The 15,505-nt window shown below is 46.0% G+C and overlaps 1 protein-coding gene and 2 long non-coding RNA genes across 3 annotated transcripts in view; 1 reads left to right on the forward strand and 2 right to left on the reverse strand.

Annotated features, from left to right (window-relative positions):
• The window catches only part of A330033J07Rik (RIKEN cDNA A330033J07 gene), a 218,393-nt gene extending 214,548 nt beyond the window's left edge, over nucleotides 1-3,845 (reverse strand). Inside the window, exon 1 of the long non-coding RNA NR_102303.1 lies at nucleotides 3,142-3,845. This is a non-coding gene — a long non-coding RNA (RIKEN cDNA A330033J07 gene). The remainder of the gene's footprint in view (nucleotides 1-3,141) is intronic.
• Id4 (inhibitor of DNA binding 4) lies at nucleotides 2,338-7,250 on the forward strand. The gene is made up of 3 exons (NM_031166.3): nucleotides 2,338-3,160; nucleotides 3,507-3,569; nucleotides 4,174-7,250. The coding sequence occupies exons 1-2, from the start codon at nucleotides 2,720-2,722 to the stop codon at nucleotides 3,549-3,551; spliced, it is 486 nt and encodes a 161-aa protein (NP_112443.1). The 5' UTR covers nucleotides 2,338-2,719; the 3' UTR covers nucleotides 3,552-3,569; nucleotides 4,174-7,250.
• A 6,389-nt stretch (nucleotides 7,251-13,639) lies between these two features.
• Nucleotides 13,640-15,106, reverse strand: A330048O09Rik (RIKEN cDNA A330048O09 gene). Its single transcript, NR_045162.1, has 3 exons — nucleotides 14,985-15,106; nucleotides 14,132-14,278; nucleotides 13,640-14,037 (listed from the first exon to the last, which is right to left on the reverse strand). It is a non-coding gene; the product is annotated as an RIKEN cDNA A330048O09 gene (long non-coding RNA).
• Between the last annotated feature and the right edge of the window lie 399 nt (nucleotides 15,107-15,505).

Consider the following 15,505-nt stretch of genomic DNA (forward strand, 5'->3'; position numbering starts at 1 on the left):
CTTCATGCCTTCTGACCCTCCAAAGGAGGCATATAATAGCTGCCTCTGCCTTCTCTATAGACAGGGTTGGGGGGGGCACATTTTTCCTGGGTATTCTTCATCATCTAGTGAAATAATCTGAACTCCTACTCCATCGTGGTAACCCAATACTGCTACCTTTAAGCTCTGTCATGCCACAAGCCCTGAAACTTTTGACATTTGGCACAGGCAAGGTGTGGATCTCTAAGATAAAGCAAAGAAGGTCTGTTACATATTTATAACTTTAATTGTATTGTGGACAAGCTTAGCCTAGATGAACTTTTGATATATTGTGTGTGCTCTGAACATAGTGAGGGTTTTCCCAAAACATGATAAAACATATGTATGTATGTATGTATGTATGTTTGTACATATGTTTGTATGTTCAGTATCAAATGTGATAACAATGGAAAACAAATATACTAACTTTTGCTCACCAGGACTGCTTCTCCCAACTTTCTATCTAAAATCACGGTATTTACACACACACACACACACACACACACACACACACACACACACTCACACACACCCGGTCTGGGTTTATACTAAGAATGTGTAAGACTTTGGAAGAGAACACTACTTAACATTTTGTCATTTTTCTCAGTAAGTGTGGATGGAGACTGTGCGTGCACAAAAGCAACGGAGAATGTCATTTGTTTCCAATAATTAGGGACAGTGGCCTCTAAGGATTTAGAGGGAGGAAGATGGTTACATCCATCTATGAAACTGGTATTTACTAGTCTGCTCCTCATTTCGTCAGGAAGAAGGAATGCACTCTGGAAACCGTGGTGGCCAAAGAGTCACAATGTACACGCATGGCGAAACAAAACGGCTGCCTTGTATGGGTATCAGAGTTCTGAAAAGCAGAAAAGAGGAGCATGAAGCCCATCCGGGGTGGTCAGAAGATGTGAAGAGCACATCTCTTTCAATTATCAGTGAAAATGAAGGCAGCAGTCCGTGTCATGTATGGGGAAGGAAGAAAATTCTCGGGTTAATTCATCTTCAAGCATGTCTAAAGGTGGGAGGGCTTGCAGGGGGAAAGCACTCGAAATTCATTTCCCATGAGCTGTGAGCTTTATGCTCATTTGCCATCTGAAGAGCTTGGTTGTTTTTTCTTGAAGAGGACACACAAGCAACACTTATTTTGAACCCTTGAAGGACTGTTTTTCTGCTAAAAAGCCACACACACACACACACACACACAACACCCTTAAAGAAACAGGCCTTGTAGCAGGGTGGGGCCTAAGCAGGACCCTGGAGATGTGAATGCTAATATTTCGTAGCTCTACAGGGAAGCCTCTGGACTATTCTTATTTCCTTATTCAAATCGAAGTGCGCTGAAATATATGAAGCTGTGCATTAATGGCTTAAATTAAGTTACAGGTATGAATTTTACATAAATCAGATTAATATTATATGTCATGGTGGAATTTTAAACACTTCGTGTCCGTGCATTTTTTATTTCTGCATGCTCTAATTTAACACCCGCAAAGGATTGCATGTCTTAAGCCCACTTCTGCATCTGGATAGGTCCAAGAAAAACCCACCACGATCTTGGATCTTGTTTTATGTGTATTTACCTTCATCAGAAATCCTGCACTGGATCCGGCTTTCGACATTCTTTTCCTATATTTTTCTTTTACTAAGCTTTAGCCTGCATGTATATGCATACACACATACGGGAAGGCTACCCGTTTTCATTCCATTATAAGGGCTTCGCAATTGTGCAAAGATGAATGGTGATGCCGAAGGAGGATAACATGGACAAATGAACCAACTCGCTTCTTGAAAGCGAGTCCTTCTGAAAGCACTGGAATCTTAGGGACTGAAGGCCTGGGGACTGAACTCCCCCCCTTGAAGAGTGACAGGGGACCCACAAACAAGGCTCAGAGTCCCTCAGCAGCTTAGGCCCATGGAGAACGCATTCCAGCCAGCACATTCCCCTAGTTCTTCGTAGGAACTTCTCTCTCTCTTCCCCTCCCTCGGGCACTCTCCATCCTGGCCCGACTCCCACCCGGCTCTCATTTTCTCAGATTCACCCCTCCCACAGCGTTGACGGAATGGAGTGCCCTTCCCATTGGCCCGAGCGTCATTCCCCGAGGTGGCACTGTCCTCCTGATTGGCTGGTCACTCCCGACCCCCCGCCCATCCCCGCCCTCGGGTTGCCCGGCGCCCCGCCCTCGCCACCTCCCTCCGCGCCGCCGCCCGCGCGCCGAGCTCGCCCGCGTCCGGTTCTTGTGGCGACCCGGCCCGCGCGCTGGCCCCGCCCCCAAGGCGCGCGGCTCTACAAATACTGCTGTGCCGGAGCCGAGCGACGCTGTTGAGCTGGGAGGCGCGGTTGGAAGTCGTTACTTTGAGGGGGGGCAGTCACCGGGCGATCCACCTTAGTCGAAGCTCAGAAGGGAACGGCTCAGGGACCAGGGTGGGCTACTTTTTTTATTTTCCGGGGCTTTTGATTTTTCTTGTCTTTTGCTTCGGGCCGATTGTCGCTCACAAAAAAAGAAAAAAAACAAAAAAACAAAAACCTGAGATACCCTTTCCAAAACCCCGAGCAGCTCTCCGGTCGATTTCTGGAGCTCGGAGCCGCCGGGTGCTGCGAGCGCCGGACGCGCAGGAGAGGGGAGCAAAGCAAATTGCGGGCGGGGACCCGGAGCTCGCTCTACCGCTTGTCGCGGTCCTCTCGCGCAGGAAGCGCGCGATGAAGGCGGTGAGCCCGGTGCGCCCCTCGGGCCGCAAGGCGCCGTCGGGCTGCGGCGGCGGGGAGCTGGCGCTACGCTGCCTGGCGGAGCACGGCCACAGCCTGGGTGGCTCGGCAGCCGCCGCCGCCGCTGCGGCGGCCGCGCGCTGCAAGGCGGCCGAGGCGGCGGCCGATGAGCCGGCGCTGTGCCTGCAGTGCGATATGAACGACTGCTACAGTCGCCTGCGGAGGCTCGTGCCTACCATCCCGCCCAACAAGAAAGTCAGCAAAGTGGAGATCCTGCAGCACGTTATCGACTACATCCTGGACCTGCAGCTGGCGCTGGAGACTCACCCTGCTTTGCTGAGACAGCCGCCACCGCCCGCGCCACCTCTCCACCCGGCCGGGGCTTGTCCGGTCGCGCCGCCGCGGACCCCACTCACCGCGCTCAACACTGACCCGGTGAGAAGCCTTGGCGGGGCACCCTGGGCATCGCGGGAAAGGTGGCGGGGCGGCGAGATACGGGTGGTCTTGCTCCTCTCAGGGAATGACAGCCGCTTCTCCCGTCTCCACCGAGAGCCGCCTGCTGGGCTTGGTGATCCACTGGTCCCTGAGCCGAGGGCGGTTGGGACTTGGAGCCCTGCGTCTCCGGAGTGTCCCTTGCATCACAGGAGGCTTCCCCAGCTTCGGGCTCGGGTGGGGACTCTGCTCGCCTGCCTAGTTTTCCAGGACGTCTCCTGGGTGGTGGCGACACTGTGATATGCGCACTCTAACCGTTTTTCCCCTTGGTGTTGGGTTGCTGTTCCAGGCCGGCGCCGTGAACAAGCAGGGTGACAGCATTCTCTGCCGCTGAGCTGCGATGGATGGCCAGGTGAGCGCTCAGGTCCCCGAATGGTTAGTGGGCTACCATGCTCGCACCTCCCCAGGGGCTGCCGGTGCCAGGCACTGCTGCGATCTTTGTCCCCTAGCATTTCGAAGCGTAAAAGCCCCGGGGACACCCATACCTCTCTGCCACCCAGTTAGCGAGACAGTCCACTTAGCTTTCCAACTCGGGGGGGGGGGATCACTCTCTGCGGAGCCTCATCAGCTGTGGTCCCCGCCGCCCTCGTTCCTCTGCCTGTGACCGACAGGCTCTGCTGGTCTCCTCTACCTCTGAGAGGACACCCTCGTGACCGTAGAAACTATCCCAGTGTCCCAAGATCTCCCAATCCTCCTCCCTCCCCTTCATGCCCAGCTGAGCGGCCTGACATCCACAAAGAGGGATGTGGGCAGAGCGCCCCGAACGTTGTCCATTGGCCTTCCCCAGCCCGCATTTGCCTCCTGGGCACTTGGCTGAGCTTCGGGCTGCGGGTGTTGCCTGACCCGGCGGTTTGTTTTGGGTTGTTGATCATGCATGTCTTGAGTTTGGTCGGTGGCGCCAGTTAGTCTGCAGCGAGAAGGTTCACACACCCCCTCTATTCATTCCTCTTCCACAGGTGTGCGGCCGCCTGAGCACCAGCGAGCCAGGAGCCCTAGGAAGGGAGGGCCAGAGCAGAAATTAAGAGAAACAAGCCACCGGAGGAAAGGGGGGGAAATCTTCAGCAAATCTAGAAACGTCGTCTCGTCTTGTCATTCCAAGAGAGAGAGAGAGAGAGAGAGAGAAGGGGAAAAATAAAACTTAAATTCACTTTTACTTTTTTTGCACGTTCACGAGCATTCACCGTACGTATTCTCTTTCGTTTCTTCTTTTATGACCGCTGTGAATTGTACGTTTCTGTGGTTATTTTTATCACCCTTTTGAAGGTGCAGTTAAACTTCGAAGCTTAAGTGTTGTCGACCAGACTGCTAAGTAGAAGAGCAATCGTGAATCCAACCTTAGAGGCTACATTGTGACAAGGGAACTGTTTTTGTTTTTGAAGCTTTACTAATATACCAGAGCACTGTAGATATGTTGTTTTACATCTATTGTTTAAAATAGATGATTATAACAGGGCGGGGAACTTTTTCTCTGCAAGAATGTTACATATTGTATAGATAAGTGAGTGACATTTCATACCCTGTATATATAGAGATGTTCTATAAGTGTGAGAAAGTATATGCGCTTTAATAGACTACTGTAATTATAAGATATTTTTAATTAAATATTTTTTGTAAATATTATGTGTCTGTTTTTTTAAAATCGATGGGAATATTTCTTTTGGAAAATTATTTTTCAGCTCCCTTGCAGAGCTTTTGCTATCTGGATGTTTTCTGTTTGGCCAGGCTGTTGATTTGGTTTTTTTGTTTTGTTTTGCCCAGTATCCAGTTTCTGAGGCTCAGAGGTAACAGCTCTCTGGTACTGGTCTTGCATGATTGCATGAGGTGTTCAATCACAAAATAAACCAGTTACGAGTCCTTTCAAATGTGCTTTCTTTAACCTAGATGGAAACCTTTGTATTTGACGTGTACATGGTAAAAACCTACCTTCTCGGGTTTTAAGTACAGGGTTTTATAGTGTAATATATAAAGAATTAAGTGTGTGGGGTTTTTATTATTATTATTCTTTTTGAACTGAGGTCAAAAATAGATTCTGAGTGAATTCGCATATAGGATGGAGAAATGCTTGGACCTTTAAGAAGTCTACAGAACTGCTGTCTTTTCAAAGTGAAAATGCTCGCCCTTCATTTTACACTAAAGCATAATGTCATGAAGTTTCATATCTGTACAGATTATTTAAATCATAGAAATGAAAAATGTTCTCTGCTTGCTACCAAAGGACAAACTCTTGGAAACGGACATTTTCTGCCCTCTTCCCTCCAAAGAATATTAATAGGCATCAGTAGGAGAAAAAAAAAAGAAAAAAAAAACATACTGGAAAATCCTTCAAGCAGGGATAAAAGTCGATCTTCAAATATTAACTTAAGTAGACCAAAAATTCTGATGACCACATCTAGATTATTTTTCTATAAAAAAATGATTTTCACTATAGCGATGTCAGTCACCACTAAGCTACTGTCCAATTCCATGTGATGTGTAACTTTTACATGTGAAAATTAAAAGTAGATTTATCTGTCTTGTACTGTGACTTCTGATGTGATTTCTTAACGCTATAGGATTGACTAAGGACCCTTCTTCCCTTCCGGGAAAAATCATATATTCTAGGTGAGCTGAGAACTCCAGGGTTTATGAACATCACACATTTAATGTAATGGGTATTTTACATACCAGTTAGATGGAATTTTTAAGAGTGGGAGAATTAAGTGGGATTTAATTGGGTGCTTTGTAAATAGTGAACTGTGTGTAAACGTGCTCTGTTTGATTTTTAAAAGGAAAAGGATTTGTTTCAGATTATACAAGAATAAAAGTATTATAGACCCAAGGGACTTTTTATGAAGTCAAAGTCAAATATTTATGGGGATCTGAAATGTCACAGTTCCTAGCTGTCAGCTAGGGGGGATAACTCAACGAAAAGGGTCAAAATGAGTGCGAGGTTAAAAATTCATGGAGGGTTTCTATAAAACCTGTGCGATTCTGTCCACCTCCCACCCCAGGGCTTGCCCCTCATCTCCTTCCCTGGTCTCCAGTCTATTTAGAATTTGGTGTTGAACCTTATAAAGTCAAAGGGCCGCTTTTGGATGAGGTTTGTGCTTGGTTGTTTTATATTGCTCATACTACTCGTGCATCAGGAAGAAAGCACTAGATCACTGATGGAATTCCGGATCTCAAGGATTCTAAGGACTGCATTCTTTGTTATTAAAAAGGGCACTTTTTGCCTTTTGGCAGTTTAATTTCAGAGGGATTGTGTCACGTGTGTGCCCTTCCCTGGGACTATGCGCTTGGCATGCCTGACTGCTGAACCCTACCTAAGCTGTTAGGCAGAGTTTAAAACGGCATTGCTAGACTCTGAATCTTTTTAAAAAGTTTGGATGTTTCTGCTGTTAGAGATATTGGCATATAAATTTATATCTGAGCATACAAAAACCACTGAAAGAAATGTGGAGATCCTGTTGTTTGAGAGTTGATACTTTTTCCTTGGCCCTCTGAAGCAGCAGTTGACATCTCTAAAGAAATACAACCACTGCTGATTAAATGACAAGACAACAAGTATCCTATGTAGTTGTAGAAGATGCTACTTTCTATGAGGATATTGCCTGTGTCCTAACCAGGCAACCAGATAATAAAAACATGTTAAGTCTTTTATCCAGATTGTTATACTTATGCAAATATTTAGCTTAACAAAAGAAAATATCCTGACCTGGTTTTGGTAATTTGTAGTTTCATTGTATAGGCAAAACCAAAGAATAAGGTTCATTTAAAACCTTGGAAGGAAAAGAAATACACCCCCCCCCCACCCCCACACACACAATGGATGTTATTTCTAAAGTTGTTACAAAATCCTGGCATCTCAGACATCTTAGGATAAAACAGTATATACCCTTTGGTTTGAAAGAACTGACTTTGGTATTGTACAATTCCTACTCAAGTTCGTTGTCAACTTTAACGGCATTTTTAAAACTTTAAAAAAACTTAATTCATCCTTCCCTAACTGTTGTATTAGATGCCTCCTGTACTAATAAATCAATCTTCACTGAGATCTGAAGTTTGTGGTTTTTAATTGACTTGCACCGAGTCATGCAATTTTTTCATGATCAGGAACAGGCCTCTTGATGGATCACCTCCATTATTTACCATGTTCCTTACCAAGGAGTGAAAAGTGTGGCTTTAAAGGGGTGATGCGAATGGGAAGAAAATCTAGTCTGAATCGGGTAGCTTCCCTACTAGATCTCTGATTCTGTTATGACAGGAATCAAGAGATCCTAAAACCCAAAGATGGTGGTACCCAAAGACTAGATTCAGAAAGGAAGGAAAGAAAGAAAAAGGAAAGAGAAAGACAGAAAGGAAAAATGAAGGAAGAAAGAGAGGTACATAATGGTCACAGGAGGAAATTATTTCACAGTAGTGCAGAGTGGAATCAACTGCCTTTTCCTATCTAGTTGGCACATATTAATTATATACATGTTAATCAGCCCACATAGCCTTTGGGTCTCCACGGGGCCAAGCCCCTACCCTCCAGGCTTATGAGGAAGCAAAGCCTTCCCATTGCTACTGTGTTAAGTCCAGGAAATTAATTTTCAGCTTCTGAGTGAATCTTAATAGGGCTGTCCTCAGTAGGCTTCAGACCCACATGGCTTCTATCATTACAAGCCATGATATTCCGCTAAAGTATCTGTTTTATTAATTAGAACCACTGCCCCCTAGACTGTAAAACTGATTTTACGTCCAGCTGTACCTGAAACAAGATTTCGTGCATATATGTTAAGTGACAGAGATGCTATTTACAAGTGAGAACCAATTTATTGAGGGGTGACAATCTCGGGTCTCATAGGCTTCACTCGGGACCACTCAAAAATCTTGAGAGGGAATTTTTCCTAGTGTGTTTGTGATCATATTTGCATCTTATCCCTGTTCTTTCAAAATAAATAACTCTGTTAAGTACTAAAGCTTGGGTCTGGACTAAGCACCTTACCCGTGGCCTTCTGTACACACCAAAGCGGAGTAAATCAGATCAGGAGCTCGCTCTCTCGGGCTGCTCTAACCAGGCACTTCATACTTAAGCACAAGGCAGGATTAAAAACAACCACTACCACCCCCCCCAAAAAAAAAAAAACAGGTAAATGAATTATGTTTAGGAAATCCTGGGATGCTGTTTGAAACTTGCAAGTAATCTCGAGAAAGATAAAGGGTAGGAAGATACTCTGGTTTGTATGTCAGAGAAAGTCCGGGAAACAGCAAACTCAAGGGACTTGAAGTAAGGATGTGACTTCAGCAGCCAGATCGGCTGCTGTAGACTCAGGCTCAACGTCAAGGCTAGCTGCATTTAAAACAGAGGAGACTCCCTAAGGTTGAAGAATACCTGTGTTTTTTCTTCTTATAGCCCACGGTAGCTTGGAAAGTGTTTGGTGGGATGAACAATGTCTTGTTCTGACAACTTCTCCCCCAGAGAACGACTCAGTTAATCCTTTTTCCTTCCACCTGTCCCTCAAGCCACTGTATCAGCTCTCCTCTGGCCTGGCCCGCCCCTGAGAAGCAATAGATTTGAAATGGTCTTCCCCAGACTTGTTGTTCTTCTGGATTCCTTGAAGGGTGGAACTTCTCTACGGGTCAGGAATCTGAGAAAAGCCACTGGATTATGCCACTTGACTCCATCATAAAAATGTCCCCTGAAGCAGATATTCCCCAGGGCCACCTCTGCAACCTCCATTCACATCCTGATTCAGTATCACTCCTGAGCTCGCTCACTATTTTAAATTTCTGTGTATGGGTGTTTTGCCTTCATGTGTATCTGTGGACCCCTTGCGAGCCTGTGTCCTAGAAGCCCCCCCCCCAAAAAAATGGTGTCAGGTCTCCTGGAACTGGAGTTACAAATAGCTGTGAAATCCTCGTGGGTGCTGGGAATAAAAGCTGGGGCCTCTGGAAGATCAGCCAGTGATCTCATCTCCTGAGCCATGTCTGCCGGCATCATCTCCTGAACTCGGTCTCATCTCTTTTCTTCTTGGCTCCACCACGTAGGATCTAACCATTCATGTGTAGAATGTGGATGGGTTGGAAGCTGCAGACAGGGAGAAATCTCATCCCCCCTTCTCTCTCCCTCTCTCTTCTTCTGCACTCTCTTCCTATGGTGGAATCTCCAGTTCCCTGGGTTAGCTTAGCTTATTATCATCATTTCCATGCTGGGAATATAGTTTGATTGGTAGAGTGTCCATCCAGCCCAACGGAAGCCCTGAGTTGAATTTACCCCATAAACTTCAACACCACGTAAACTAGGTATAATCCAAGCCCTTGGGAGGTAGAAGCAGGAGGATCTATAGTTCAAGTTACATAGTGAGTTCAAAGCCAACCTGGGATATCCTGTCTCAACATAACTATGAGTGTGGTGGTAATGGTGATTCCCACCAGTCCTTTTTGTCCTCCAGTCTTTACTGTCAATGTGCATACATTTTATGGACCTAAGATCTCATCCTGTGTGTGTTAATTCAGCTTACTCTTTCAAGCCTTGACAGTAAGACAGATCTCTGAGGGTTACAGCAAGATCAGACCAGGGAAGGATACACCTGGAGTGTATCGTCTGTACTGTAAGGGTGGGGGAGAGAAGACCCTACTAGCCAAACCAGCTGAGCCTACCTGATCTGCCTATGGACACTCTTTCATGCTTCCTTTCTTCCCACAAAGTGTTACCCCTGCCCGGACCCCCAGACCCCAACTCCCAGTCCTGGATATTAAACTCCCAACTATCAAGATTCAGCAGCTACCTCTTTTGGAAAAAATTTTCCTCACCCCACCAGGTAGCGGCTACTCCGGCTACTCCTCAGTCCATACGATCATTATTTTCCTGTAACCATGTACATGGTAAGACCCCTGACCTTCTGAAGATTGCAGAACACAAGTGCCAGCTCTGTGCCAGCAAGTCTAGCAAATTCTTTGCAGCTCAAATACACAGGAGAGATTTTCATTATCTAAAAGCCTTTGGCTGCCTCCAACACAGAAGACAGATAAGCTGTGTGTTCTTGAGAAGGAAGGAGTGCTGTCAGCCGCAAGCAGAGGGTCAGAAGGAGACATTGAGAAGGGAAAGTGCAGATCCCTGTATCCTCAGTAGAAAAAGAGGCTCCACTCATTCAAGTTAGGGAAAATAGTCAGAGCCTGGGCTGAAACTGCAGGGCAAGGAGGGGAAAGGACAAGTGACTGGATGTGGGTGGATTGGAAGCTGCAGGTAGGGGGAAATCTCCCCCCATCTCTCTCCCTCCCTCTTCTCCTGCAGCAGAGAGTAGTAGTGTGCAACTTTGATCCCAGCATTAAGGACAAACAGGTAGGCAGAGCTCCAGAAGGTGGAGGCCAGCCTGGTTTATATAGGGAGTTCTAGAATAGCCAGGGTTTGCAGAGAAGACCTGTTTCAGAAAAAAGGGAGCTCTGTGTGTCTGCGGGTGCGTGCGTGTGCTTGTGCGTATGTGTGTGTGAAGCTCTCTACAAGGATTAAGAACCACCAAGGGGGCCTCGATGTGTGTGACGTGTGACGCATGTGTATGCATGTGGAGGCCAGAGGCCAGCAGGAGGTATGGTCAAGGGTCTCTCGATGAACCTGGAAGCTCACTGGTTGAGTAGATGAGCTTGTCCGGAAACTCCAGGGATCCATCTGCCTGTCTCTACTTTGGGAGAGCAAGCTGCCTTGCCTGGTGTTTTTGTTTTGTTTTGTTTTGTTTTGTTTTGTTTTGTTTTGTTTTACAAGCCTTTTGGGGATCTGTCCTCAGGTCTCTGAGCTGGTGCACAAAGTCCTTTAACAACTGAGCTGTCTCCCTCCCAGGGGAGTCTCTGCATGGGACCCAGGGACAGGTCAGGTATCAAGTGCTGGCTCCTTTGTAGCCTTGGTTTTTGTCCCTGTCCTTCTCTGAGTGGAAATGATAACATAATAACCTCCTATATGTTCACACTAAAGCATACTAGCTGCCAAGGAAAACACAAAAGGATGGGCAAAGGTGCCACCCTCTCCTACATCTTCCCAAGTTATTGCCGCCTCTCATTGCATCTATGTGGTAGCCATTCAGGCAGCATAAACAACCAGGTTTTAATAGTGATGATACTCTTCTGAAGAAACACATTCAGAAAAAAAAAATCTTATCACATTTCCTATATTAAATCACCCTAAGACATTGCCTATAGCCCAGCATGGAAACACCAGCTAAATAGTCCTACCAAAACTATTATGATAGCCTTACTACTACCTACCATGGGACTACTGAGTACTAACACACTAACCGTGTATAGAGTTGGGATGTGCTATTACTGTCGTCAAATTTCATGGACACTCACATGTTTGATAGAGACAGGAATGGCCAGAGTGTGCCTGCCCTGGCCCAGTGGGAAGAAAGGTATAAGCAAAATTAAAAGGCATAGACGGGTGTGGTGGTGCACGCCTTTAATCCTAGCACTTGGGAAGCAGAGGCAGGCAGATTTCTGAGTTCGAGGCCAGCCTGGCCTACAAAGTGAGTGCCAGGACAGCCAGGGCTACACAGAGAAACCCTGTTTCGAAAAACCAAAAATAAAATAAAATGAAAATAAAAGGCATGGGTGTGTATGATGCCGTCACTAGATACCCACAGCAGTGATTTCAAAAGAGCACACACACACTTGAGGGAAATCAGACTTCTTGAACAGTCTCCAGAATAGTCATGATGCTCTGTGTACAGACCCCAGCATCTTAAACACTACGGTACAAGACACATTTGAAGAAAGTCAAGACAAAGGGTTCAGGCAAGACAGAACTGCAGTGCTGGGAAAACTAAGAAGCCCTGCTTTCTTTGAGCTTCCTCATAGGAAGCTGGGGGTGGGGGTGGGGGGCTGTGTCTGTTGATTTTGCTCTGGAAGGTCAGGTTCAGCGCTTACCTATGTTTTGATCTGTTTCCTGATGTGTGGCTAAATGCTCATAACTTGCACACTGACTAGTCTATTTACATTCTTCTGGTGCAGAAGCAACTTTGAAAGACAAAGACAGAATTAGAGTAGCCTGCCGTATAACAGCTGAGAAACCAGATAAGAATCAGGAGTGAAGACACACACCTGTAATACTAGTACTTGGGGAAACAGACGGAAGATATTCAGGAGTTCGAGACCAGCCTCAGCAAGTTCATGACCATCTTGGAACTTTGTGAGACCCTCGCCCCCCCCCCCCCAATCTCAAAATCAAAAACAGAATTAACAGGCTAAAGTTGAAAATAGCATCCAAAACTCTGTATTCTTCAGAGCTGAGAAAAAGCTGTCTCTTATAACTGATGTTGAAAATTACTTGGGGCATTTATGTGTCCTTATGTGTGGTAAACTCAACAGAGAGATAGGGGTGTGCCAATATTTAGGAGCCCACTGCGTCCATTGCAGCATCCCAGGAGTCATAAAGTAGAGGCATTATGAAAAAATATCAAAGTCCAATATTGCACTGATAACGCAACTAAAGGTGTGAAGCCCTAGGATGTGCCGTTTGTGCTGGCTTAACTCAAGCCTCCCTAGAACAGGGGATTCATCGCCTTCTTCCTGACCTCCAAGGAACCAGGCAGGGTCTGCACAGACATGCATTCAGGCAGAACGTCCATACTCTAAAATAAAATAAAACTAAAAGCATTTGTTTATGTGTGAGCCTACATCCTCAGCGGTTAGGAGCGCGTGCTGCTCTTGCCGAGAACAGCTCTCGCTCGGTCTCCAGCACCCACATGGTGACCTACAACTGTCACAACAACAAGGCATGTTCTGCACAAACAAACATCTGGGCAAAGCACCCAGACACAGAAAATAAAAGTATTTCTTTTAAGGCCCAGGCCTCCTATCCTCAGAAGGAAAATCTTTAACTTCACAATAAGTAAGTAAATAAATGAATGAATAACATTTACACTATCGGAATTCATCCTTTTTTTCTTTCCCCAATTTCTTCTTTTTCTTTTCCCTCCCTCCTCTCTCCTTTTTAAGAACCCCTATTTGCGCTGTTATATTATATATTCCTTTTTTTTCTGAGAGACCCTTCCCCTTTCATGCAAACTCTGCAAACACAGCCATTCCCCGGCCTTTACACTCAAGAAAGGGTTCGGCCCCAAGAGAACCACGCTGTTTTTGAACAATAGCAACTCTAGAGACTGAAGGCTGCTCCTGATAAGACGGTCACAGCACTTTTGTTGTTGTTGTTTGTTTGTTTGTTTGTTTGTTTTGCTTTGTTTTGTTCTGGGGGAAAGATTGCATAACCACTGCACAAGTCAATCCTGAGGTCCTCAGTACTCCTCAGATCTTACCAATTTGCTGATCAGCTTGGACTTCCAAATGCCTGCCATGTGAGACACCCATACAGTGTTAATCCCCCTGCCTCAGCACTACAGAGACTAAGCATGTGCTTGTGCATCTGTGTTCTTGCCAAGTCTAGATTTCAGTATCACACATACAAAGAGAACTCCAGAGTGACTGTTTAATATTAAATCAGCACAGAACTTTAAGGCATGCTTCCCAAAATCTTTCGTGCAGCATCAGGTGTGTATCTAAACAGTATAGCATCTAACTTTGCTATAGAGTTTGCTATAACAGTTGCTTTGCGGTTACAAAAAGGAGAGAGAGGAGAGAGAGAGAGGAGAGAGAGAGAGAGAGAGAGCATATTTTCCCAGTTTGTGATCAGAACTCTCTCCACAGATCTAATAATTTACTTTGTTGATTAAATTTTTAACACATTTCAATTATTTATGAAGAAATGAAAAATCCGTTAAAAAGACATAAAGGGTTCAACTTTCAGAGGCAGCATCTAAACTACTTGTTAAATAGCCTGGCGTTTTCTGGGTAGGCTGAGGTGATTCTGTCGTGCTCTGTGAAGAGAAAGTAGTGGCTGAGCATTAGGCAGAATTTTAAAAAACAAAACAAGTAAACAAAACAACAACAACAACAAGAAGCCATCATCACCACCAAGTTCGGAAGATCTCAGGAGCATTTCACAGCCAGCTTGAGATTTGTCTGAACTGTCCAGTGTTCCATTTCCATCAGTCTTCCTCCTCTGCTTAAGGAGGGACAGCATTTGGGATCCACTCCCGAAGTCACTTTCCTCAGGAACTGCATTATAAAGAGGACCTTGTGATGCAGAGATGACTCTACAGGTCTGATTGTGTGTTCAGGCAGGGAATGGCGGCACATGCTTTTGATCCTAGCATTAGAGAGGCAGAAGCAGGCGGATCTCTGAGTTGGAGGCTAGCCTGATCTATAGAGTTCTGGGACAGCCAGGGCGACACAGAGAAACACTTTTTTTGAAAAACAAAAAACAAAAAAAAAACTCCAACAATAATAGTAATAAAAGATTGTGTTTTCAACTTGAGGTCTCAGAGGTCTTTCCTGTGCCATCTCAGTCTCTTTAAAAGCCAAGCCTCTAGGACATGGGACGTGACCTTCCTGTCCCAAACTGACACTCTTGCATTCATTCTCTCTCTCTCTCTCTCTCTCTCTCTCTCTCTCTCTCTCTCTCTCTCCCTCCCTCTTTCTCTCTTGGTTGGATCTTACTGGGTAGAAAGCCTCTGCCAAGAACAGACTCTGTAGGGGGCTCTGTTTCCTGAAGAGACCCTGCAGAAGCAACCACAGGACAACAGAGAACAGAGGCAGCCCGGCAGCCTTCGCCCCTCACAGTGCCACTTGGCACCACCGCTCGCACTGCCTTTGGGGACAGCACCTACCCTCCTACCCTCCGTAGGTTGGGGGCGGGGGGATGGGCAGGAGTCTGCTAGGACAAAGTCTTCACTCGCTCCGTTCTATCTTATGAATCACGTACCTGCTTTTCAAGCACATGGGACTGGAAACGAATTTCTGGCATGGTGAACGCCAGAGTTCCACGAGTTTTGAAAAAGACCACGACTCCCTGCCCTGGCATTCCTCAGGTGACACACTTGCTGGGTCCTCTAAGCAGTGAGTGTAGGTTATCTGCTGCCCTCTTTTGAATTTTAGGGCACACTGCACGCAGAAATAGGGCCTGATGCCTGTGGTCTTTCCCCCTGTGTGAGACTGCTTCCTCTTATCCAGTTCAAGCTGGAATGTGCTGGAATGCTCCCTTTGAGTGGGGCCACCTTTGTCGCTGTCCTGAAGTGAATGGCAAACCCATTTCCTAAAGCGGTAAAGGACTCAGAAGACACATGGCATCCTTTTCTTTTTTTTCTGCCTTATAGACATATAATTGACAATATAGTCAAGGAATGCAACTGCTTCTTTACATATTATCTATCATGAAGTGGTCACCACTAAGCTGGTGTGTGTGTGTGTGTGTGTGTGTGTTGGGGGATATGGTGTCAGGGTGTA

The sequence above is a fragment of the Mus musculus genome, chromosome 13 (assembly GCF_000001635.26).
Source record: "Mus musculus strain C57BL/6J chromosome 13, GRCm38.p6 C57BL/6J".
NCBI classification, from domain to species: domain Eukaryota; kingdom Metazoa; phylum Chordata; class Mammalia; order Rodentia; family Muridae; genus Mus; species Mus musculus.

What these genes read in the sequence shown, in the direction of transcription:
- Id4 (NM_031166.3), top strand. Translation starts at nt 2,720, where the DNA reads ATGAAGGCGGTGAGCCCGGTGCGCCCCTCGGGCCGCAAGGCGCCGTCG. An exon ending in CCGCGCTCAACACTGACCCG is followed by an intron (nt 3,161 to 3,506) that starts GTGAGAAGCCTT and finishes TTGCTGTTCCAG; the next exon opens with GCCGGCGCCGTGAACAAGCA.